Source organism: Conger conger, chromosome 3 (assembly GCF_963514075.1).
Source record: "Conger conger chromosome 3, fConCon1.1, whole genome shotgun sequence".
Lineage (NCBI taxonomy): Eukaryota > Metazoa > Chordata > Actinopteri > Anguilliformes > Congridae > Conger > Conger conger.
Window position 1 is genome coordinate 17,214,063 of NC_083762.1, and position 27,273 is coordinate 17,241,335.

General features: G+C 40.4%; 1 protein-coding gene and 1 long non-coding RNA gene across 3 annotated transcripts; one reads left to right on the top strand and one right to left on the bottom strand.

Annotated features, from left to right (window-relative positions):
* Positions 1 to 14,270: 14,270 nt before the first annotated feature.
* On the bottom strand, positions 14,271 to 21,870 carry LOC133124007 (amino acid transporter heavy chain SLC3A2-like). 2 transcript variants are annotated; one of them, XM_061234803.1, is made up of 9 exons: positions 21,692 to 21,870; positions 18,620 to 18,846; positions 18,293 to 18,483; positions 17,533 to 17,706; positions 17,287 to 17,384; positions 17,003 to 17,145; positions 15,955 to 16,267; positions 15,361 to 15,432; positions 14,271 to 15,213 (listed from the first exon to the last, which is right to left on the bottom strand). In XM_061234803.1, the coding sequence occupies exons 2-9, from the start codon at positions 18,811 to 18,813 to the stop codon at positions 14,866 to 14,868; spliced, it is 1,533 nt and encodes a 510-aa protein (XP_061090787.1). In that variant the 5' UTR covers positions 18,814 to 18,846; positions 21,692 to 21,870; the 3' UTR covers positions 14,271 to 14,865. The 2 variants fall into 2 exon arrangements, with proteins under 2 accessions (XP_061090787.1, XP_061090785.1); XM_061234801.1 differs by lacking the exon at positions 21,692 to 21,870 and adding an exon at positions 19,491 to 19,647.
* On the top strand, positions 19,788 to 25,877 carry LOC133125258 (uncharacterized). The gene is made up of 3 exons (XR_009708398.1): positions 19,788 to 19,929; positions 20,685 to 20,732; positions 24,806 to 25,877. It is a non-coding gene; the product is annotated as an uncharacterized LOC133125258 (long non-coding RNA).
* The last annotated feature ends 1,396 nt before the right edge of the window (positions 25,878 to 27,273 follow it).

The window sequence follows — 27,273 nt, forward strand, 5'->3', positions numbered from 1 at the left end:
CACACAGCTGGCCCCAGGCGCTTGCTCAACACATGAAATCATTTAAAAACTCCCCCCCCCTTAATGCACACATACGCACACACAACACACACACACACAACTCACAGAGCTTCAAGCTCTTGACCACCTTTTGATGTAATTAAAACTCATCAGGGTCGTTCTCCTTTACCTATAGCCGGGATGGGCTACTCCGGTCCTGGAGGGCCGGTGTGTGCAGAATTAACTCCTGTCCTGGAGGGCTGTTGTGTATGCTGGTTTAACTCCAGTCCTGGAGGGCCGGTGTGTATGCTGGTTTAACTCCAGTCCTGGAGGGCCGGTGTGTATGCTGGTTTAACTCCAGTCCTGGAGGGCCGGTGTGTATGCTGGTTTAACTGCAGTCCTGGAGGGCTGTTGTGTATGCTGGTTTAACTCCAGTCCTGGAGGGCCGGTGTGTATGCTGGTTTAACTCCAGTTCCAGCTGTTTATATCATGGAATTTGGTAAAAATGACAGATCATTTAAATAATTGGGCTAATGAAATAACTATCCATGAACTATAGTGTAAAGTCACAATTGATTTGACATAGCACTTCCAAAGACAGTACATTAGAAAAGGCTTGCAAATAATGTCTGTTTCTGTTGTAAAAATAGCTGTCCTCATGGCAGAAGTCCCATATACCTCAATCCTGGGTCTCTGGGACAAAGTAAGCACATGAAAAGGTGAGATTTATGAGGGGCTGTAGTTCTCAGCTGTGAGCCCTTTAATTAAGGAAGAGGACTCTTATTTCCAGGTCTGACACACGGCCCTTCTTCCCGTCTCTGGGCGGAAAAGCCCGCGGAATGCTTAGATCCCTGCTGAAAACAAAGAAGCTCAAGCTAGGTTTTTGAAACAGCTGGTAGCTGGTTGACCAGTTCAGACCAGCTCCATACTCCAACACATGGTTCATTCAATAGCAAGAGAGACTGAGTTGATAATGAGTAAAATCAGAATGTGCCAAATTAGGCACATTATGGAAGTCACATGATGTGCCTCGGACTGTGCCTTGCCAGTCGCTTTTTAAAAGGCGGAATGACCAGTAAAGGTGTTAATGGTAGTTTCAGTATTCTGAAGTGGATAGTGGTGGCTGTTGTGGTAGGTGATTCACACACACACACAGTCTTTTGTAATAGTTAGTACTAGGTTAGGCTCACCTCTACGGAGGACCCTGGGGTGAAGCAGAGTTTGGGTCTTAACAACATACATTTCATACTGCACTATAATGCACTTCTCGCAAATATACTCCAACACTCCAACACTCCAACACGTTATGCTCACACACACACCAATTAACACAATGAAGCACACTGCGGAGACCTGCCCTCGTACTCCAGTTGGCTACCCCTCAGAAGACTGGGTTCAAATTCTGACTTGACCCCCCCCCAGCACTAACCTTTGACCTCTCCATCATCCCACAAATCCTGTTGCTTCACTCTCTCTCCGGTTTCACACTGAGTTTAGGGAAATGCACATGGGTCTCCATTACGCTCCCAAAGAACGGAAAGAGTACTGGAGAACCGGAGTTTGAATACTGCATTGCATTGTTTTTAAATTAGGTGACAAAATGGGGTGGACCATTAGCTAACAAAGTCTGGTGCTAATAAATACCTAATAAAGTGCTCACTGAGTGTTTCAATTCTGTTTTCTTTCTTTCACCATTTTACTAGCTGGTTCCTTGGGGTGCCTTTGTCACAGTTCCAAGTCGGTGTTCTGGAACTTAGTGATAGTAACATCAGCATTATAATATTCAGTTAAGAACATTCTAATTATGTAATTGTGACTTTAGAAAGGCATTAAATCGTCTATATCATATCAGAGATTCTAGCTATACTGTGTACTCTATTCTACTCTACTACTTTGCGGTTCTCTCAGCCATAAATATCTTTCTGGCTGAGAGATGTTTATTCTTGGTACAAATCATGGTAGCGATATGTGTCCTGATTGGCCACGTCCTTCAATTCTTGGTGGGGATAGGTGCTCTGATTGGCTGCTTCCTTCAATTCTTGGTAGGGAACGGGGATTTTATTCGATTTCACTGCCAGGAATTACAGAGACTCATGGCTGCCTTTGGGAGTATAAAGGCCTACAGACTTTTGCAGCATTTTCATTCACTTTCCCCTAAAGTGCAGTTTGCAATTTACAAGATTGAGAGCAACCTCAATCCTCACATAAATCAAACGGATTATTTGCTGAAGTAGTTTCAAATACCTGACCTCCCCACTGATTTTAAACAGCAGACGTGGGATTTTACTTTCTCAAATGGTTAGGCAGAAAGTTCATGCTGAACTCATGCCCCCATTGATAAATTGTGTATTTTAATAAATTAGACTCCTGTATCAAAGTACTTGAGTACTGCTGTTTCATGAGTTAAACATTATGTGTAAAGTGACTTTTATGTTGGCCTAATTGCTTGCTGCTACTGGTCTTGGTGCCACAATGGATTACAACAGTGGCATTTTGAAGGAGCATCAAAGACTTTCCAACAGGCACTTAGGCCTACTATTTCCCCAGAGCAGGTGGGAGGAAGGAACCCATCTAAAGTGCTTTGTAAATACTGTATATGCGCGAAAGCGTTATTAAACATGAACTCTGCAGCACTGATCCATGTACACAGTGAAATTGGAATGACTGAGTCATTGGCCTAAGTGCACATTACATTTAAACTGCATAATGACGGTCAGAAAAGTATAAGACTTGAACAGGTATTTCTGTGAGAAAAAACATCACACTCCCTTCAACACTGCCTTCCTCATTTGAGTGGTGATACGGTGTATTCTGATGGAACTCTAAAAACAAATATGTAAAAGTATCTACATGCTAATGCTGAAAAACCCCAGTAAGCATTGCTCATCACTCTGACGCCCAGCAGAAAAAAAGTTTGAAGTATTTAATTTTAATAATAATATAAGTGTCTTAAATAATTCCAGTGAAAATGTAAAAAAAAATGAAAAAAGAAAGAAAGATTTGTATTGTACTACAATTTCATCATTGTAGAATATATCATTTTTGAGATTATGACCAGAGATTTGCATCCCCTACAGGAGACAAGAATGAAATGGCGGGTCTTAGGAAGAAATGGATCTGAAAACATTCAAAAAGGACAATGCAACCTTCCGCACTGACAGTCATTTTTTGTGTAATCCCTATAATCTTTTATGGATGATGTTTTATTAGTTACACCCAAGTAAAACTAAACAAAACTATGACAAGAAACAACACTGTCAACAACAACAAACCAAATAGAATCATCTTAACAAAAGGTTTATTTACTCAGGGTAACAGCAATATTTTTATATTAATAAAATACCCATCTTAACAGTGTACTTGCTGGGTGCTGTATAGTGGACTATCTTCGCCGCGCGGGAGCCGCGGATAGTACGGAAGTTACTTAACACTTCGGATGCGATATATTCTTGGCCGCACGTTGATATCGCTAATTATTACTAGCGGGTCCTTGAATGATATTTATGTTGTTGAGGTTTTCCCACAATATTTTCAATAAAATTGCCTGTAGTTTAATCAGTTACTGCGATGTATTATTGTTATTTTGAATGTTCCAATTGTTCGTTTTTTTATGTGGGAAAATTACAGGTAAACGGGATAATGTCTCTGCATGTCTGTTTCTCAACGTCGTAGCCAGCTACATTAACATGCTATCACATTACGGTTTAAAATATCACCGTCATTAATAGTATTGCCACTGTATATTCACTGTGTCATGAAGGCTTACACATAAAATGTATTATTGTTACTCTTATTTCACTGCTATTATAAAAGCAATAAGTAGCGCCAATGCCAGTTGTTTATTGTCTGTCATAGGCCTAACTTACTGTCATTCAGACATCTTATTTTGGTATATGTTCCTTCATTTACCATTAATATATTATTGTTGTTGTTGTTAACTTGCCCAAATTATGTAATTGCCCAGCTAAGAACTTAAATAATAGAGCAGTTTCCACAATAATTATATTATACAATATTTACACCTGTGTTACCTTCAATTATATGAATGTACAGTAAATACATACACGTTTTGTTTTTTATTTGTTTAGTACAATAATGACTGTAATGCCAGGCATTACAGTATAATTAGGCACACAGTATAATTAGTACAGGTCTCTTGGTTACTTTCATCCTAACTAATGTTACTTTGATATCTCCAGGTGATCAGCATGTGGCGTGTATATTTTCTCCCAGGTAGGCTACAAATGTACTTCCGAAGAGGTCTGTGAAGTCAAGTCCTTGGCAAAATCGGAACAATACCAGTACTTAACACCAGTCCTGAGAAGCTTCAGGAGATCCAGCAGTTGTGGCAGCATCTGACTGTCGGGAGATAGGCTGTGTGCGTGCCAGTTGTCACCTTCCCTCCTGCCCTGGCTATTCCAACGAACTGCCCCAGTCCGAAGCCCAGTCTCCTTTAATACCTGTGCATATCAACCCTGCTAATATTGTTACAAACAACAATATATAGTTATTCATTTATATTTTTGTTGCTGTTGTTGTGTTTATATGTTCATAAGAATTGTAATATGCAATGCCCTCCGTAATGCTTGGGACAAAAACATTAATTTTGCTCAGTACACCACAATTTTATATTCATAAACAAATGATTCAAAGTGCAAGTTCTCATATTTTATTAAAGGGTATTTTTATGCATTCTGGTTTCACCATGTAGACATGACAGCACTTTTTATACATAATCCCCCATTTCAGGGCACCAAAATATTGGGGACATATTTATGAGATGTAAAGCACAGTCATGTTTACTGCATATTTTTTGTATGCATGACTGGTCGAAGTCTGTGACCCACTGAGACATTACTGTAGTCTTCTGTGGACAGTAGTCTCTGACCCATCCACGCATGCCTCCTGAAGAGTGTTTCTGATCGGTCGGACACGTGTTTGGGGATTTTTCTTCATTATGATGAGAATTCTTCAGCCATCAGCTGTAGAGGTCTTACTTGGCTTGCCATGCCCTTTGCCCCATTACATGTTCTCTCTCCTTAATGCTGTTCCAAACAGTTGATTTTGTTACACCTAAGGTTTGACATAACAAAACAGACATTACAGATTTTAATTTTTCAGTCTCATAATGGCTTCCTGACATTCATTGGAACAACTCCGGCCCTCATGTTTCATGACAATAATACAAACCAAAGGCAAGAAAAAGCCTAGAAAAATATGGTGTTTATGGTTACTATGTATAAAACACACTGTCATTTCAATATGGTGAAACCAAAGTCTGTAAACATGCCCTTCAATATTTCCTGAGAATATACATTTTTACCACATGTCAATTGTTTGATGCAAATCTAAAATTACAGAGTACAGAGCCAAATAAAAAAATGTCTTTGTCCTAAACATTACAGATGGCACTGTAAATAACATTGTAATCTTTTTTTGTGTCTGTAATAAATTGCAAAAATTGATGTAATGTCAGTACTTGTAGAACTTTCCATATATTGATATACACTGCTATTTGCACATGCATACTTCCATACTACTTTTATGTTGCCTCATTGTGTTAGTGTAAATATGTTTATACAGTTGTGTACTTTAATAAGCTATACCCTTCACCTCAGGTACATATTTTGCACTCAGTGAGCACTGTATTAGGTATTTATTAGACGTATTAGGTCTTCTGCTACTGTAGTCTATCCACTTAGAGGTTTGACGCATTGTGTGTTCAGAAATCTGTTCACTGATGTAATGTATAGTTATTTGCATTACTGTCACCTTCTTGCCAGCTTAGACCAGTCTGCCCCTTCTCCATTACCTCACTCATCCTCAAGCCATTTCCGTCCACAGAACTGCCGATCACAGAATTTTTTTTTGTTTTTCGCACCGTTCTGAGTAAACTCAAGAGACTTGTGCATGAAAATCCCAGGAGATCAGCAGTTACAGAAATACTTGTTCTGTCCTGCCGGTCTGGCACCAACAAACATCCATCCATCCATCCATTATCTGAACCCGCTTATCCTGAACAGGGTCGCAGGGGGGCTGGAGCCTATCCCAGCATACATTGGGCGAAAGGCAGGAATACACCCTGGACAGGTCGCCAGTCTATCGCAGGGCGCGCGCGCGCATGCACGCACGCACGCACGCACGCACGCACGCACGCACGCACACGGGCAATTTAGACTCTCCAATCAGCCTAACGTGCATGTCTTTGGACTGTGGGAGGAAACCAGAGTACCCGGAGGAAACCCATGCAGACACGGGGAGAACATGCAAACTCCGCACAGAGAGGCCCCGGCCGACGGGGATTCGAACCCAGGACCTCCTTGCTGTGAGGCGCCAGTGCTACCCACTGCACCATCCGTGCCGCCCATATCCCTAATTTTATTGTTTATTGTCAAGCAGCAGTAAACAATAAACATTTGAAAAATTAAAAAACATTTACAGAGTTACAATAACAGCCATTAAACATATTCATTAAAGCACCTTCATTTAATGTATACCTTGCTTAGTTATTAGTGTTAAACAAAATTCGTATTTGCCGGGTAAAACTGCAGAAGTGTTATTGCGCCATCTAGCGGTCAGAAAAGGCACAACCCGCCTATCGAATTCACATTTTTGCAAGCGAAATCCATCCAAATCCCCGTTCGCTACCAAGTTTAGAGGAAGCAGCCAATCACAGCACGTAACCCTACCAAGTATTGTACCAATACTTCGCAAGAAAAGGTCAGGATAATTGCAAATTTCGTTGAATAAGAAGGAAACGAGATGAGCTAATTTACCCTGCCAGCTAACTTCATATCCCGTTATGTAGATAGATAGATAGATAGATAGAGACTTTATTCATTTTTTAGGAAATAACCAGTTAACAAAAATGTGTCGTGTGAAAGTTGCATCAGTAGTGTGAGTGAGTGAATGTGTGAAAAGTACGCTGAAGCAATGTTGTCTGATGCAAACCCAAAAAGAACCAACAGGTATGTGGGGAGAGAGTACCCTCCATTATATGTTTGAGAATGTTTTAGCTAGCTAGTTGCCTAAATTAATACCTGTCAACAATTGACGGTAAGCGACGCGGTATTATAAATCGGTTGTCTTGTGTGAGTTTAACTTAGCTTAACTATATTTGCACATTACATTTCTTTATATAATCTCTTGTATGTACAGTGCTCAGCGTAAGTGAGTACACCCCCTTTGAAAAGTAACATTTTAAACAATATCTCAATGAACACAAAAACAATTTCCAAAATGTTGACAAGACTAAGTTTTATTTAACATGTGTTTAACTTATAACATGAAAGTAAGGTTAATAGTATAATTTAGAGAACAAAATTTTCAGTTTTACTCAAATTAGGGTGATGCAAAAATGAATACACGCCACTGAAAGTCTCTGGAGCAAAGCTAAATGTTAGACTACAAATGTCTAATTTAACAATAATCAACCACAGGTGAGTCTAATTATTCATTACACAGGTGTCCAGCAGACTGTTGACTATAAAAGGGTGTTACTTCCCTTCCCATTTCATGTTGTTAGCAATGGCACCACATGGAAGAGAAATGTCGAGAGACCTGAGAAAGAAAATAATTTCTTTACACCACAAAGGTGAAGGCTACAAGAAGATCAGCAAAGCTTTACTTGTCAGTCAGAATACTATAGCAAAAGTGATACAAAAATTAAAAAAAGATGGATCTGCAACCATCTCACAGAGACGTCCAGGCCGTCCATGGAAGTTACCACCTCGACAGCAGCGTCTTCTGATGAGAAGGGTCGAAGAAAATCGGCATGCAAGTTCACTGCTGTTATCTAAGGAAGTAGAAAGCCAAACTGGGGTGACTATTCGAAGGAAGGAAGGAAGCCTCTCCTAAAGCCCAGGCACAAAAAAAGCCCACCTAGAGTTTGCCAGGGCCCATGCTGACAAAGATGAAGATTACTTGGACTCTATACTCTGGAGTGATGAGACCAAGATAAATGTTTTTGGAACTGATGGCTTCAAAACTGTATGGCGTCGTAAAGGTGAGGAATACAAAGAAAAATGCATGGTGCCTACAGTAAAACATGGTGGTGGCAGTGTCCTTATGTGGGGTTGCATGAGTGCTGCTGGTGTTGGGGAGCTGCATTTCATTCATGGCATTATGAATTCACAGATGTATTGCTCTATACTGCAAGAGAAGATGCTACCATCACTCCGTGCCCTTGGTCGTCATGCACTTTTCCAACATGACAATGATCCTAAACGCATCTAAGGCCACTGTTGGATTTCTGAAGAACAGTGATTCAGTGGCCAAGTATGTCTCCTGATCTGAACCCAATTGAACACCTGTGGGGAATTCTGAAGAGACATGTTGAGCATCACTCTCCATCCAACATCCAGTCTCTAAAAGAGGTCATTCTTGAAGAATGGAAAAAGATCGATGTAGCAAAATGTCAACTTGTTCATTCCATGCCTAGAAGACTTGGTGCTGTCATTAAAAATCATGGGGGCCATACAAAGTACTAGATGTAGTTTTTGTTGTGGGGTGTACTCATTTTTGCATCGCCCTTATTTGAGAAACTGAAAAATGTGGAATCTAAGTTATATTATTAACCTTACTTTCATGTTATAAGTTAAACCGATGTTATATTAAACTTGGTCTTGTCAACATTTTGGAAATTGTTTTTGTGTTCATTGAGATATTGTTTAAAATGTTACTTTTTCAAAGGGGGTGTACTCATTTACGCTGAGCAGTGTAGTTGGATTGAGCTCTGGGCATGGTCTACAATATGTTATTCTAGTTAACCTAGAGATCTAGATTTAGATAAATTTCAGTTTATTAACAAAGCAAAAATAAGTCTCCTTTCCGGGGTGAAACATGGCAGGTAAAAGCAGGACAATTCTATTACAACACAATGTTGCTGAAGCACCTGCTTCGTACCCTTATCTCAGAACAAATGTACTAACAAGGTGTCAGGTAACCAAATTGTCATTTTTTGCTCTGTATACATGTCTGATTCCCCTCTGATAAATCAAAATGCGCCCTCCCCCCTCCATTTTGTACTAGGCCGTTTTTGGTGGCCTGCTGAATGCTGTTGCTCCAGGTGACCGGGCTAGAGTCCCAGGTGTACAAAGGCATGTCAAAAAGACTTCCCACCACAAAAGTAGAATGCGCTTAGATCCCTTCATTGTCTCCCATTGTTTTCTGTTTATATTTATTGGTGTGATTGCAAAGAAACACACAACTGTTATCCAAAAGTTTAAGTTTATTATTCTGCTAGATATTCACAGCTATCTTTTCAATATTCCTGATAATATCGGAGATATGTAAGGTTTTCTGTGGAAAAATCCCTGTAGAGAACGATATAAACTGAAGCACATGGAGCTGAAGGACAGAAATTCCAAAAAGAAGAGAATGATCTGAATGTTTCGTTGGGTGCTGGCAATGAGAAAAATAGCCCACTGTTTGTCCTGGAGTGGGTCCTTGTGCATGTGTAACAGGTGAGACATTGCGGCACTTCACCATGCTTACTAGCGATCTAGCTGAGCTAACCATGCTACACATTCATTTTGCAGTCATCTGTACATACTGCAAGAAAACAAGGTCATCGTATTAGCTTCCTTTGTACACTTTCTTCATTTTGTACTGCATTCAGTGGAGCAATATTACTTAATGTTACCTAAGAAAAACACCCCTACACATAGTATGGCTGTGCAAACAGTGATATAGAAGACCTTAACCATTGGCATTGACCCCATACCATATTAATTGTCATAGGGGAAAACAAAATAGCTGTCTGCATTTCAGAAAAGAATGCCGGTGTGGCTCAAAGAAATGTGCACCTTCTGCAGCATGTCACTTGTTACAAAGTCTTTGCAATGCAGCAAGGGTCTCCTTGCCCTGCAAACAGAGCAACCAGCACAGTAAATAATTTGGGAAAAACAACGATGCGCATCTCTCATAGAGCAATTTAAAGGAAAGAGCTGCAGCCCTCCGGCCTCAGGTCCAGCGGGAGACTGCGGCACTTCTATTACGGTCGCGCTGTAGCCAGGGAGGGAACAGCCGTGCCAACAGAAGAGAAGACGAGACCAGGACGGCTTCATTACGGAAAACCAAACTGTACGCTTTCACTGTGAACTTCCCTTCCCTTGCTTCAAGGGGAAATCCTAAAATGAATGAAATATGGAAGCCAAGTGTGGTTCGGTTCCGGATTATGAAAGTGGAGGGAGAAATTACATTCCGTTGCTTGTGTTTTTGAGCGAGGTGAAAATCCTCACTCGTGTTTTATAAGACCAGCTCGTGTTTTTATCCTCACCAAAAATAAGCAAGCATGGTTGTTATGAATTATCATCCCACGAAATATCCGAAAATACTTGCGCACAGAACCAATTTTACTAAAGGGTAGTCCGTCCTACACATACTTTTGGAAAGGCCAAAATGTGGAGAAAGAAGAGATCTGATCCAAAACATACGAGCTCATCTGTGAAGCGTGGTGGTGTCATGGCTTGGGCTTGCATGGCTGCTTCTGGAGTAGCAGAAACAAACAACTGAAAGAGGCTGCAGTAAAAGCCTGGAAAGGCATCACAAAAGAAGAATGCAACAGTTTGCTGACGTCAGTGGGTCACAGGCTTGATGCGGTTATTGCAAGCAAGGGATATGCTACCAAATATTAAGTGTTATTTACTTAAATACTCTCTGTTCCAATACTTTTTCTCACCTAAAAATTGGGTGGTCTGATACCAAAGGTGCTATGTTATAAGTAGTTTAACACATCTAGGTGCAAATACCAGGAAATAACAGCTGAAATTCTGAACTCTTGTCCCGTGTTCATCTTTTTATCTGAACCCCAAATGTATCGTGTACAGCAAAAACAAAGGAATTGGCCCTGCTGTTACAATACTTTTGGAGGGGACTGTAGGTTGTGAGGGCCATTCAGTTCCGTTTTGGTTTGTTCATTGTCTATCCTCCCTTGCACTGAAATCTGTGCTCTCATTTCCCCTCTGAGAACTTGCTCAATAAAAATGATTGAGAGGCAGGCAATACATTTTACTTTGCTGTGAAATGTCAAATCTGAACTGAGGTGGAGCAATAGTACATCCATGGTGTGCACTTGGAGTGTGACTGTGTGAATCTTCCTTCCTGGCTGGCATTATTATGCCCTCACAAACCCATCTAATGTTGTGGGAACTTCAGCCCCACCCTCAACAGACGGTTTGGCTTTTAAACAGACTTGTGGACAATGTTCCGTAATCCACTATGGACAAGAATGCCTCTGCTAAGCAAATACATGCTACAAACTGCACAGCAAGCAGAAGTGCTCGGGCCTAGTTTGGCTTGAAATAATAAAGAGTGACATTCTTGTGTTGCAACACAACGTCAAATGCTGCATGCTAAGTATGACTGCACATTTTCTTCTGGGGAAATGTAAGTTAATTTCACAACTCCAATGATCATCATTCCTGGCCCTTGCCCAGGAAATCAGGTGATGTGAGTTGACTGTGGAATTGACTGCTTTAACTGATCAATGATGTGCTGAGTTACAACAAAACAGCAGGCCCTGCAGCCCACAAGGACCAGGAATGAAGATTACTGTGCTACTGTGTAAGGAAAAGGCTTTTGGGGATCAACCAGATGAGCACATGGGAGAAGGACGCTGACCTTCGTAGTTGACCTGTTCGTCGCTGTTGATGCCTGCCTCCTAGATCTCAACTCAACCACCTCTTAATCCGTCAGTTTCTCCCCCAGATTAGTCATCACATGATACAGTTCCGCCGTGCTGATGCAGCCCTATCTGTCCTGAGATGCAGGTCGAGAGGAAGCCGGTTATCCAGGGCAACAGACCTCAGACGTGCACGCACTTTCCCCTCCCCAAAATATTATCCAAGGCTGTTAAAGACAAGCTGAAACAGTTTACACTGTTAAAGACAGCTGAAACAGTTTACACTGTTAAAGACAGCTGAAACAGTTTACACTGTTAAAGACAGCTGAAATAGTTTACACTGTTGAAGACAAGCTGAAACAGTTTACGCTGTTAAAGATAGCTGAAACAGTTTACGCTGTTAGCTTTCCGTAATATGACGTATAAGCAAGTGAAACATATGCCCTGGTATACAAACACATAGCTAAACCACTAAGCAAAGAACCATGCCAATAATGGCATTGCTGGTAACGTTACTGCTATCAGCCAGCAAACAGAAAATCTCACAATTATCAGATGAACTATTCAGTAGAGAGCTGGCTAAGCATATACACAGCAACGTTTACTCTATTCATGTGGAAAGTGTCCACCAATTAGTCAACAAGATAACATTCATTTAACAGTAATTTGCTGAACTGAAACTGAAATATACACATTTCATACATCACATATAGCAGCATAGCACAGTTGCGAATGAATCCTTGTAAATTAAGTACAACTATTATGAATAATCAATGCTTCTCACTCAAATACCCAGCATATTTAGCCAATGTTATAAATATCACATGTTTAGGAACAAATATTTTGAAACATTACACTTAGCATTTTATATTGCAGATTTGAGTAAAATAATTCGGATTCTCCCATAGACTTCGCGCTGATGAGATTAACACTCCGCCTCCGCTCTTCGGCTTCAAACGGAACGTCGCACACCCTGCCAACTGTCGCTATGGTCTATCTGCGCTAAAGGGCAGAAATAAAAACGGCGACAAGAACTAGTGCAGTCCGATGTAAAGAATGCGACTGATCTTTAAAAATGCAGAGTTGGGTAGATTTTGGATGTTTTTATCAGTAGACCAGCTAGTTATATTTTATCAATGTTAATTAACTAACTAGCTAACGTTATATTGAAGTTAGTTAGTTAGTTAGTTAGTTAGTTAGTTAGTTAGTTAGTTACTATAATAACATACCGCCTCAAAGTCCAGCTAGCAATGTTTAATTTTGGAATGCCACAATGTACGTATGTTTAGGTTTAGTAGTTTAACTGTGGTATATGTATTTCCAACATATATAAATGAAAACGGTCCACTTGGGTTAAAATGTAACAGTATGACGGACTTTATATATAGCTACACCCCGACAACGGATGACCCAGGAAGTATATCTTTATTGGTCTTCGACTGCCTGCAATGCGCCAGGGGTGTCCTCCATTAAGAGAAATCATGAGAGAAATCGGGGATTCCTTTCTTTTTACGCGAGGGACACCCTCAACATTGTTGAGTGATAACTTGGGACTATACTCAAGTGTAATCATCATGTTGTCTGACCATGGTCATCTTGTGTCACAACGATTCAGACGTTGGACGTCAGAAACAACATTTGTTGTCCAAGCAGCAACTTGTATGTTGAATTATAGCGTGAACTAATTATTTTCCATAGCTGCCAACTCTCATGCTTTCGGCGTGAGACACACGCATTTGCCTGTTTTCACACGCTTTCAGCGTGAGAGTTGGCAGCTATGCTTTTCTTTATTTTCATAAAAAGGCCTGACTGGGGATGGGAGTTCTCTGTATGCAGAACATCAGCTACATAAACCTGGTGTAAACTGGTAGTACTGCTGTTTTGTCTCTTGGCATTGTCCCGACTCAAATAAACATTGAAAAAAATCAATATAAATCTTTTACTGTTACTTTACTGTTGTGTTCGCTGAATTAATTCTAAAATGGGAATGACTAAAGTTTAGAAAATAATCAAAGATGCGGATCCTAATATGCTGGCAGATACAATTCATGTTGCCACAGATTCACTACACAGCTCCACATGAATGCTTTACCACTGCCTTGACATGTTTCCACCGGTCATCTGTGGTTCAGGTTTATGGACCAAGAACAAGAATAGTCTACAGCAATGTGCTAACCAAAATCAATGTGTGGGCCATATATTTATTCCTGTCTGCACTATCTATTTGCTGAAAATAAAAACCTTGAGCAACAAGCCCATTAGGAAAGTGTCTTCATAATGTTTAAAGTGAAGTTGTTGCAGATTTGATCAATATGGTTGTCTCTTCTTGCTTACAACAGCTAGCAAATCATATGCATATTGCATGTTTTAATACCGATAACCTGAAATGCACATGTAACAGTATACCCTAGATGTGCTACTGTAATGGCTTCAATTTCAACTAATGAAAGTTTAATGGGTGCTGAAATATCCTGCTGAATGTGCCATGGAATACATTATTCATTAGCCTAAATGAAGTCCACAGACATGATACTGGACAGGCAAGGGGCTTGGATATGCTTGCAGGTGAAGTGAATGGGAGAGGACAATATAATATAAAAGGCTAAAAGGATCAACTTCAGAACCTGTGTATCGACACATTTAAGGAAAGCTGACACACACACAGATATACAACATGGCTTTTATTTGAGCCTTTCTGTACTTGTTTTGTTTTCATGTCAATGCTAAGGAAACAATGCATTTTCTACATGAAACAATACTATTGGAAAACAACAGTTTTTCCAATTCATTTTTTCATGTTTTGAGCTCCTATACATGCCTCTTTTTTTGCAACAGAAGTTGTACTTAAATGGAGCTAAATTTAAAAACAAACTTTGTCTAATTGTAAAACAAGAGTAGAAAATTCAGTAGTCAATGCCTTTTTCTATTTTGTCTGGAATGTATTGAAACAGCGGTCAGGAAACGTGTGGAGAGGACAGGTGGCTTTGAGGTGAGGGAGAAAGGCTTATGTTGGATTCTGAAATTGACCTTTGTACTGAGTAAAGCGTAGATGTGTAAACTCAGCGGTGTACAAATGCAGGCACAGCAGCATCTGTCACAGGCATAGATATCTTAGATCATGAAAAGATATTCAGAGAGCATATCATTTGTTCAAATGAAGAAATGTGACAAGTTCTAATAATATCAGCGCAGGGGCAAAAAAAAAAGACTCATCTACCCCTCATCTACTTGAACCACCGCCCACATGCTGCTCTGTCGCCTGGCTAGTCAGTGAAGGGGAACTGAAGTAGCACAGCCTGCTGACCCTCCAGGACCAGCTCGCCCAGGTTCGCGGAACTTTCCGGAACAAGTTTGATGGGATCTGTGCTGAGCTCCACTGTGGCTTCAGCCGGCAGGTCTGGGTGTACCAGGCGGAGTGTGGTGGCCACGTCCCCCCAGTTGACGGCAGCTATGTAACGTCCGCTCTGGTCCCATTGGCGCAAAAAGGCCAAGGAAGTGGTGTCATTGTGGAGCGACAGGAAGTCCCCGTGCAGGAGGGAGCGTTCTTTCCCACGCAGGTCGCTCAGGGTCTTAAAGAAGGAGCGGAAAGACAGCCTCTGCTCTCGTTCACTCTGAAGGAAAAAAGCGAGGGCAGAAACAGGCATTAACCCACAGGATCCACAAACTAAATGGCACTAGGCATTCCCTGGGGCAAAGAAGAGGGAACGCAATCTAAAAACTAAATTACATTTTTGACAATAGAAATTCTGAGCACTTACCTTCAAGGTCTCATTCTTTTCTTCTTCAGGCTCACTTGAGTCCCACAGCATCTTAGGGAATGGTGTACCCCCCTGGACAACGACAGGCAGGCAACACACTTAGTTAAATACAGTAATTACCTCAGGTCCTGCCATAACTGCCATAATGGTGAGCAATAGAGACTGAACCAATTCATGTGCAGAGCACATCAGTGGCTCAGAGCCCTTTTGACCCCCTCTACAGGCTTTTGCTGCAATACAGACTGATCGGTCTAATCTCAGATAACTGCTCATAATTTTGGATTACGCACTGAGCAGAAGCGAGTAGCTTGTGAGAGGCATTTCCATATCAGGAATGCTCATTTGCGACTGTTCTTGAACGTTTGCATAACTCTACCAAGCCTCTACCCTCTGCATTTAAATCCATTTTCCATATGTTAAGTCACTCTGGATAAATGCATAAGTGCATACAAAAAGGTAATTTAAGGTAATTGAGTGAATCGCAGCGGGTTATGAGAGGCGCGGCGTGTGTATATTGACTCATTACAGACAGCACGAGCAGCGGCTTTCTGTTTGAGGTGGAGAAGCTTAAGGGTACAGGCAGGGAGACCTCACCTGTTCCATCAGGCCGATCTCATCTCCATAGCTGAAGACTGGAGTTCCTGGCAGGGTGAACAGGAGCAGCTGGTAAAGCCGGACCAGTTTGGCCCCGACGAGGGTGGCCAGGTGTCCGTCGTTCCGGCCCCCCAGACTCCAGGCCAGGCTGGTTTGGTTTTGCGCGATATACAGCTGCTGGATGTCCTGGGCCCGAGCGCTGCCCGACTCGCCCGACTTCAAAACCCCAGAGAGGATCAGGTCAACTCCAGAATCTTCCAAGATGCCTGCCACGTCTATTCCAGAGGTTTTCGACGTCAATCCTATGAGAGCCCTGCGCAGGCAAAGAGGAAGAGTGTTTCAGATGACTCTAAATTCCTCATCCTTTGACATGCAACAGGGCAGAAACATCCAACTTCACACATGCAAATGGGCCCCAGTAATGGTCACAGACTGCAAACCTGGCATGGCAGCCAATCGCCATTGATGTGTGAGTGTGTGTATGAATGGGTGAATGAGAAGCATCAATTGTACAGCGCTTTGGATAAAGGCGCTATATAAACGCCAACCAAACCTAAAGTATAATGATGAAATGGATACATTAACTGGGTTCACATAACACAGAGGATAGAAAAGAAGAAAGAATACATAAAATGGGAGACAATATTTTCCCCATTTTATTTGTAGAAGAATTTTAGGTTAAGGTTACTTATTTTTTCATTCTGTCAAACATTTTTCAGGATTAGAAAATATTTAAGAACAATACACTTACTTTTAACAACAATAACAATAATTTGTCGACATTTAATGCATTCCTCATGTAATCAACGACTTTAGGACAAAGAGCAGTCTTTAGGGCGCAATATTAACACAATATTGTTTTACGGTCTCCACCAGGGGGCATGGACAATTCAGCAGAAATTATGGCTCATGAAGATGTAGTACCTCTAATTTGCCACAAGGTGGCTCACCACCATCCGTTTTACCTGACTGAGAGAGCTCTCTCATAAGTATAGTTTAATATAGTGGCAAGATTATTAATTGTAGGAATATGAATGAAAATACTTACTTATTCTTTTCTCCTTCTGTTCTGTTGGCCTGGATAACTTCTCTCAGACTTGTCCACGCTGCTGGAGCCTCACTGGAAACCTGATCAAGTCCCGCCACCTGAATCCCATCCACTCCAATCTGAAACCAGTATGGAATGGCGTCCTGTGCAAAGAGGAGGTCAGAAGTTATTTTTATGTCCCAGAAAACTGGAAGAATTCAGTTTTTTTTTTAAATGACAAGTTACAAACATCATTAATGATGATCACACAGCACTCCAGTGACGTCCTCCCTATCGGCCCATACCTTGAGCTTCTCGGCAGTCAGGGTAACATCGTTAACTTCATTAAACCAGGGCTGGGAACCACGGTAGTTGGGGGTCATATCCAGTACCACTGACATTCCTTCAAACAGGAGAAAGAGAAAAAGCAAAGGGGGGGGGGGGGGATGTAAAAAAGAACTGTACACAGAAAGCAAAGGGACTGCAGCCAGGAGAGACAGAGATGCAGCAAGGAAATAAGGGGCTGAGGACATGGAGAAAGGCCTGCTCACCTTTCTTGTGAGCCTTTCCCACAAAGCTCTCAAACTGCTCCTTTGTTCCTATCTCAGGGGCCAGTGATTTGAAGTCCACTGTTTCTGGCTGGTCTGATTGGACAGTGTGCAGAGGCCCCAACACAAGTCCCTTCACCTTCAGCTGGCCCAGGCTGTCCAATTTATCCTCCAGTCCTAATTGAGAAATAGAGGAGAGAAGAGAAGAGAACAATGTTTAAATAAAATAGGAACCCATATGTCCCCTTACCAAATTAACAGCAAGAATCCATCCATCTGTCCCCAAAAAGAACATTGTCCACCATAGACTGAGGGTTATAAATCATTCAAACGTATAGCCTTATTTATCTTTTAGATTCAAGGTCATATAAAGGTCAACTGCAGGAAAGTTCAACACAAGGCTCAAAATGTGTAATTTAAGTATGGGGTAGGCGATAATGCACAATGCATATTTGTGGTCTTGACTGCACTTTGACAATGGAAGAAATTAAGAATGTGGTCTGTGACTACAGGATAAGAATCCTACTCTGCTGGTTCAGCAAGTTACTTGAACCATAAAGCACTCACAAGTAGAGCACGTGAGAACACGCTTTTCTTGTGGAACAGAGTGACCTTGAGGCTCCCTCCCTGAGTTTCCACCCTTCCGGTGCCAAACGTGTCCACACTTCATTGATTCCACTCTCCCATTGCACCATATACACACGCCAGTACGTCGTGGTTAGCACAGCATTATCTGCTGTTAAGCTCCCTTCGTTATCTTTACCTTTCAGGCCATCTGCCCCAGAGAACGCATCCACATCCCAGATCTGGTAAATGGGACCTTCGTTCCACCAGTCCATTTTGGGGATAGGTTTGCACCGTGGAGCCTGGACAATGATGACAATGGCTCCGGCCAGCATCCCAAGCCAGCCCAGCCAGAACAAAACCAGTAGAATCCAACGCGTGCGGACCCATCTAAGGAGAAGTAAATGTGTAGAATTTGAGAAAAGAATTATATTATCAAGTTCTCCATTATCCCCCTCTTTTTGTTCAATATGCCTTACCCTTAGATGAATTTATAAATGCAGACAGAATGTAGTCAGGTTCTTACCCTGGAGTCCCTGCGACTTTCATCAGTTCCTCTTTTGAAAGACCAGTGAATTTTACATCAGCCTCCTCCACCTTGACGAAGCCATTCTTCTCGGTTCCTCCTGTCGCAACCTCTCCACCTGTCATAGGCTGCTTCTCCAGGTCCAGCTCGTTCAACTCCACGTCCTTCATATCCACTGCGCTATCTTTACTCATCGTCTTTATTCGTTAGGTTACTTGCGAATGTACCTTAAATAAAGATCATATAGACAACGTTATATAATTAAAAGCATGTTATATTGATATTGTCGAGATGTCGCACAGCTAACGTTAAATTAAACAAGCCTTTAACGCATATAACGTGCGACATCTCGACAAGCGACGCAAACTACCAAGCGCTACAAAAGCTGCCAGGCGACATCGAATTATCCCGCGCTTTCCTGTGGAAGGTGATGCAATCCCTTGAAGAATTTGCACTCGAGTCACTTGGCTTGTCAGTTAAAATCGCTTGTCAAAATGTGGCACAGCTAACGTTATAAATGGTCAACTATATATTTAGTCGACGGCAGATAAGTTTACAAGATAACATTAACCGGTCATGTAAGTTTCTTAAGTTTTGACGGTTTGTAAGTCAACTCAAGTAAGTCAGCAGAGAACTCTCCCTTTTTGCTAAAAACTCATTACGAACAATAATGACATTACTGTCTACAAATGAATAGCTGAAACGTTAGCGAACCTAGTTGACTTGTATTGAATAGCTATGTTAGTGTTTTTTTCCATTAGCTAAGTTAAAAGTTGAAAGAAAGGTTCACTGAAAAAACTGCGCATAATTCTGCTAGTTATTTTAGTAATAGGTTATGCATTATTCAAACATCAACAGTCAAATCAATCACCTGTGATTTCTTCAAACTTTAGTCCAGTCAAAGTTGTAAGGTTTTTTGCTAGTTGACAGCTGTGCTGTATTTCTCCCTCTACTATACTTGAACAGCTAAGCGTTTGAGTTGCTTTTAAAGCTGGCTTATCTGACGGCGTCCAACAGCGTGTGACCTCAATAAGGTGGAGCTACGTGACGTGACCAATGTGGAATATTTCATATGGATTCCGAATTTAGATTATCATAAAAACGATGCGAGTGTTTTCCTATCAATATCACATGCATTAAAAATATGTTTTCCACACATGGGAACAGACTTGACTGAGCCTGAAAGACCGACTTTAAATTAAGTCCACCTTTAAGCCCCCCTTCCTTAAACCCATTTCACATGAATTGGCAGGAATGTCACAAACAAGCTCAAGATGTAGACGACTGTGTTCTCTCCGACTGGGAGGAGGGTGAGAAAAACATCGATAGAACGATGGGGTCGGTGAAGCGGTAGAATTACGGCAAGTAGAGTAGGCCTACCGGCATTTGTATTTATCTAAAATATCAACTGTAGGCTAATTAACAACTACATAGTAAACTATATAACGGTTAAAAGTCGTCTGGATAAACTAATGATGCCAGAAACGACTAATAACCTTTGGTATATGAATACATTTTCCAAAATAAAGCTATCAGCTCTTATATTGTATTACATCTTCAAGGCCAAGTCTTAAAACAGTACAAGAACATTTTTTGATATATATATATATATATATATATATATATATATATATATATATATATATATATATATCTTCAATGTTATTTTCACATTTTAAACTATATTACCAATTATTTATTTATTTATGTATTTATTTATTTATTTAGCCATTATATCCCTCACCGTTTTGTTTACATTGTATCCTTCGTTTGACGCCATAGACAAGGTAGTTCTTTTGTTATGAACGCTGCTAAATTAATAATAAATAGATCATGTAACCTGATGCCAGGCATGAGCAGAAGGCAGGGGGATTGAGGGAACAAGATAGGGAGTAAAGAACAAAGTCAATAAACATATTTGTAAACATTTCTGTGAAATGTGTTGTGGGACACACTTGCATCATGAGTAACATTACAAGGGGAACATAACTGCTACAGAAAAGCTTGTCAGGCAATGCAATGACATGTTGAGTATTTAAATACAGTGATGTTTTCTAACCCTTAGCCAAACACGAGCTCTGTAGGACCTCCCATTTCTCCATCAGCTGCATGGGTGAGTGAGGAGCCTCAAATTTCATGGAAACAGTGTGTGTGTGTGTGTGTGTGTGTGTGTGTGTATGACACATGCTGGTAAGTTTAAATGTTCCTATGTAGTTTCATTTTTAAGAACATGAGAATGTTTGGATGTTTGATGATGCTAACAGCTCTTTAAGCTCATCTATGCTCATTATTATAATTATGTCGCACTTCGCTCCCAACTTCGCAAACTTTGATAAAGTGCTAATGAAACCAACATGTTTGAAATTAAGCAAAAATAAATTATGCTATGTTTACTATGAATGTTTTAGGCAAGCATGAAGTTAAATAAACATGGAAGCCTGTTCATTGACCTCTTCCTTTACCCCCCCCCCCCCTGTTCTTACAGAACCCTCCTCCTTGTCTGGTAAACACATGTGAGCACACGTGGGGTTGTTTTTAAACTACGCCTGTGCTGTATCTCTCTCTCCTCCCTCTTCTTCAATTTCATTCCAGGAAATGGAAGTGCTCCCTGTACCCCCATGATGGTGCACAATAATAGCCAAAGGCCAGAGGGAAAATCTGTGGAGCAGTGCTTGTTTAGTGTATCGTGCAGTGAGGGAGCTCGGCTATTGAAGGGCAGTGGGAGTAGAAATAGTGTGATATACAGAGCAGTCCATAAGTATTTGGACAGTAACACGTTTTTGTTGTTGTTTTTGCTCTGTACTCCAGCAAACAAACAGTTGAAATTAAACAACGGTTTCACTATGTGTGAAGTAGCTATGTGGTTAAAGCACAGATTTTCCTTTTTATAAGTACTGTAGTCCCCTCAATTGTAGGGGACCAAAAGTAAATGGATAAATGAACACAAACTGAAATCAAACTGAAGTAATGATATTCAGTATTTTTTGTAAATCCTTTGCACTGAATGACTGGCTGAAGTCTATGACCCATAGACATCACTTGGACATCTTCCCTGGTGATCCTCTGCCTCGCCTGTACTGCTGCTCCTTCCTGCTTGTTTTGGGGGTTATTTGCCTTCAGTCTGGTCTTCAGCAGGTGAAATGCATGCTCAATTGGATTGAGGTCAGGTGATTGGCCAGTCAAAAACATTGCACTTTCTTTTTAATTTACGTTTTGAGACATGTTGCGACACAACAACAACAAATTCCAAATGTAGATGTCACTCCTAGAATCAATTCTAGACCTTTTGCTAGGTCTTTAATGCATGAACTAACAATGGAACATAACACACCTGTCCAAGAAACCTTTGAGCAGCCAATTATCCAATTACTTTTGGTCCCATAAAATTGGGGTTAGGGGTAACATGTAGCATGTAGCATGCTACACATATTCTACAATATGTATATCATGCTTATAAAGGCATAAAGGCATGTGGCAACATTGGCTTAGGTGGTAAGAGCAGTTGTCTAGCTGTTGGAGGGTTGCTGCTTCGATCCCGCCCTGGCTGTGTCGAAGTATTGCTGAACAAGACACTTAACCCCCAAATGCTCCTGACGAGCTAGTTGGTGCCTTGCATGGCAGCCAATTACTGTTTGTGTGTAAGTGTCTGTATGAATGGGTGAATGAGAAGCATCAATTGTACAGTGTTTTGGATAAAGGCGCTATATAAATGCAGGCATTTATCATTTATACAAAGTTAGAAAATGATGAACCAAGGTGGGTTAAGTCAAGCCCAAATTTAACAAGCAAGATCACAGAATAATAGAGCCAGTAAGTGGAAACATCCTCTCTGTGTTGGTGTACTAAATATCAAGACAAATGACATAGCTCAGAAGCCACAGAAATGTATTGAGTATGTTATTATACATATTATAACCTATTATTTTATACAGCTGAATGTTTTTGTGCTAATTAAAGAATAATTTGGCATCCAGGTTGAAATTATCCAGTCTGGCCCTGTTTATGCAGGTTAATGAGTTGTTCACTTTTACACATTTCTAAAGATTGAATTAATTGCCTTGCCAATCAAGTCATATAGCACACTTTCCATAATGTGATGTTAAATCATGCTATTAAGCATTCTCCTGTAAGTTATTTTCAGGGTGTAAATATGCCAAAATTATAAGTTCTAACTGATATTTTTTACAAAAATGATATGAATATGAATGATATGAATAAATACGTTATTACTAATCACTTTGGTATTAAAAGGTACAAATATGTCAAAACTATCCAGAACACAGATAGAACCTTATAATTCCAAGTTCACGATTCCTGTAAAATTCGAACTATCCCCTAGAGTAGTAGTTGGCACTTTACACTCTTCCTCATTTATAACGATTGAATAAATTACCTTGCCAATTAAGTCATTAATAACATATTTGCCATAATGATATGTTAAATGGTACTAAGCATTCCCCTGTAATGTATTTTCAGGGTGTAAATACATCATAATTTCTGTAAAATTCAACCTGTCCCCTTAAGAGTGGTAGCTGGCACATTACCACACTTGAAATTAGATCACTTCAACACATGCAAAAGGTCCAGGCTATTTTTGAATTAAGCTTTATCTAAAATGAAGACAGGCATATATGAGGTCAGCGTTACTTATTTAAAATGTTTTTATTCATTAATTATATTATTAAGTAATATAATACAAATGTGCTTGCGTTTTTCACTTCAGAGCTGCACATTTCTGCTTTTGTGTTTTGTGTCACTTTATTAGGTACACCTGCACAAATAGCCTGCTTTGCCAAACACGTGTTTGCAACTCAACAAGTATGCAGACATGGTAACAAGGTTTAGTTTTTCAATCAAACATTATGAATCAGCAAGACCTGACTGTTGATGCCAGACATAGTGGTTCCAGCATGTCAGGAACAGCTGCCCTCCATGGATTTCTGAGTTGATGTGATATACAAAAAACATCCATTGAGTAGCAGTTCTGTGGGCAAAAGCACCGTGTTACTGAGAGGGGTCAGAGGGGTCATTCTTCATAGCAGAAATGTTTAAACAGAAGCTGTTTATAACAGTGGGCTATAGAAATGCATCTCTGAATACACAGTGTGTCAAACCTTAAAACAGATGGGCTAAAGCAGCTGAAGACCATGCTGAGTTACATTCCTGTCAGCTAAGAACAGGAAGATGAGGTTATAGTGGTCATGTATATATAGCATGTGATCACCAAAACTGGACAATTGCAGAAAAATGTTGCCTGGTCAAACAAATCATGATTTCTGTTGCACAGCACATTTTGCACATTATGTAATGCACTGATAATGCCAGATATTGTAGAGGAATTACTGAGGTAGTGGACCTTGCTCATAGAGTTGAATGATAATATCTTACCTGGAACTGGAAAGACATAACTGTCATGTTTGAAATTCAGGGCCCCACGGCACTGCTCCAGAACATACTTAGCAGCTCTCTACCAGGGACACTTCATACTACAAACTGATTTACAAAGTGAAAATATTTTACATGTATGAACGGGCACATAGCTGAAACCTAAAAGTCAACGTGCTGTAGACACTGACTCTGCAGCCCTCCAGGACAATGACTGAACACTCTACAACAGTATTAAGGCTCATTACTGAGCTACATTGTGGCCTACACTAGGGTTGAGCAGCTGAGTATAGACCAGGTATCTTCAACAACTTCCACACGACTAGTTTTTTTCAGTGCATTTGGCCAAAAAAGTCAAAATATTCATGAATTCATGAGTATGAATTGGCTTAGTTTATGCATGTGTGCATAACAGCAAACACTTGTAATTCTGTCATCACTGTGAGGTATGATGAGACAGACAATTTAATATGTATTTGAACAATACTTTTACGGTACTTTTTTTTTACTTAGCAATGATTAACAGGCAAAGCTAGCCGTATTTGGCCCCAGGCAGGCAGCTGAATTGTCCTTGTCTAGCCCTTCAATGCTCCTGTGTAGTTCTGGTATTATTTCAGCGATGTTATGTTACAGCTGTCCTACATTTGGCCAGATAATTACACGTATATAGGAACAGGGGCTTGAACAATGATTCATGTCTCTCTTTATCGCTTTACAGTGTGTTAGGAAAGCAGTTATGAGATGTCTGCAATGAAATTTCATGGTCCCTCACTCAATTTCAATTCAATTTTATTTATATAGGGCACAGAAGACACTGAAGACAATTACAAAAGATACTTTACAGAGTAACAGAAGGCAAGAAACATTACCAGCCCGAAGCTCCGAAATAGCATATGAGGTCAACAACTCCCTTGGGGGATTAAAACCCTGAAAGACTGCAAGAGAAAACTTCCCCAGTGAGAAGATATATAGGCTATAGGGGGATGCCGATCCTCCGCTGGCCTATAGGTTGAGTTGGTAACAGTTGAAAGGTGATGAAGATGAAGTTCACAAGTAGAAAATCTACATGAAGGGACATAAAGCATGCAGTTCAGAGGGGCGGGGGGATGGACTTGTAGCACCGCATTCCCCTTCACTGTCTGCTCTCCCCAGGGCAGTGAGTGGACAAAGAGCAACTTGTTTGATGTGGGCTTTGCTCTTTATCTCTCTGCGCGCCACGCTGTCCCAGGGGAGAACAATGGAGAATGTTACCCGCATGACAGAACACAGAATGTTAGCCCTGTGGCTCTGTGAAGAGAATTTCAAACAGTATTAGCAATTCCAGGGGTAAGTGGACTGAAGTTTCAGAACAGTGTTCTGATGCAGTCTTTCCTTGCAAATAACTACAAAACAGCAAACAAAACAGCAAGGAGGTTAATGTCCCCAGCTGATTGCTTCCCGCCACGTCTAGCATTCTCCTCCTTCAATTTCAGAACAAGTATATCCTGATGTAGAAGATATATTGGTAACCTTCTTGATGGCCTCACATCAGACCAACCCTGACCTTTACCAGACTCATCACAATTTGTGTTATTCAAGTTGTCACCTTTAAATTCACATGAACCTGGGGAAGCCAGGCACGTTTTCCCAGGCCAGGAAAAATATTGACAACCTGCACTATCATTGCAATGGAGCTGCAGTGTATACTTTGAATGTGGAATAGAAGCCAAAATAGACAATATACAATATTGTGTTGATTTTTGTACTAATTAACAATAAAGGGACTGTGGTACATGTTGCAAATGAATCCCATTTAAGGCGGCCATGTGGAACTGGTTAGTTTTCACTCTTCATTTGGTCTCTAGGCATTTCCCTGTCCAATGTTTCAGATGATTGGAAGTCAAAATTGAAGGATTTGTTTTTAATTTCCTGTTTCTGTGATGTATTTTTGTGCCAGTTTATCTGTAAAAACATAATTTCCTTTTTGGAGTAACTCACAGAAGAAGCAAATAAAGGATGTATGTATGAATATTTTCTCCCAATTTGGAATGCAAAATGTATGTGTTTTGTACCCATTCTTGCAATCGCCTGTCAACTCCTCCAAAAATGTGTGTAAACCTACTATTTCTTTGTCTGTCAAGCGAGCTTACATACACATTGAGTTGGAGGAGAACTGTGTGTGGCTTATGCAGGCATAGCCCTGGGCACCCCATCAACTGAAATCTCTCAGGCAATGCTATGGCCAATTGTGCGGGGCCTACAGAGGAACAGCTGCGCTGTAGATTTGATACCAGACCCTGGGGTCCATCCACAGACTAGAGCAGTGTAATCCTTTTGAGTTCTCCAGCAAACAACAGATTGGGAATGGAAGCTTTGTGAAAAAATATGCTGAAGTCAAACTTGAAAATGTGAAAGGCAGACATGAAAGTTATGTGGTTCAACTTTTGATTCTCCGATCCTTTAAATAAATGTGTATTTAGATGTTTCCCCACGTAGGATTTATTAAAGTTTTTTCATTTTTTAAAAATGTTAATATTTTCTCTCAAAGGGGAAAAAAGGGACATGCATTTTTATTTCGTTATAGGTTTCTGTGTACCCTTTCTTCAATTCCGAGGGGCGGGGGGGTGTGATGAGGTCAAACACACCTGTGCGTGAATGCGTAGTTACATTTAACCTACCCACTCCACTGCTCAGCAAATTCACGATAACGTATCACTTTCCCTGCTGACTGTGCAAGACATTACGTTTTGACCTTTGTACAATCATGAAGTTATCTAAGTCTAAATTTCGTATTGTGAAACCTCAATGAACATACAGTACAGTCCCTGTGTGTCTTTGATCCATGAGCATAGAGTAACTATTTAAAACGTAATGGAAGATATTCTAAGATACACAGCGACCTCTTTGGGGAAGTCTCGAATTCACTTCAATATAGTATCACGTGTCCATCAGAATCGTCGACGAAATATTATTATTATTATTATTATTATTATTATAATAATAATAATAATAATAATAATAATAATAATTATTATTATTATTATTATTATTAGTATTATTGTTGTTGTTGTTATAACAATAATAATCATAATTTGTCTACAATTTTTTGCCCCGTAGAATCAATCATTTATTAAATGTTAATGTAAAGTAACCAAAAACATGTAGGCTATAACGAGAAGAGAAAACGAGTTTAAATAGCACTGCTTCGAGTGAACCTATTTCATTTGGAAATTAAATGAAATGATTTTCCTGTTTGTGTAGTGGGCGTTACTTCTGACGCTCATTCTCTT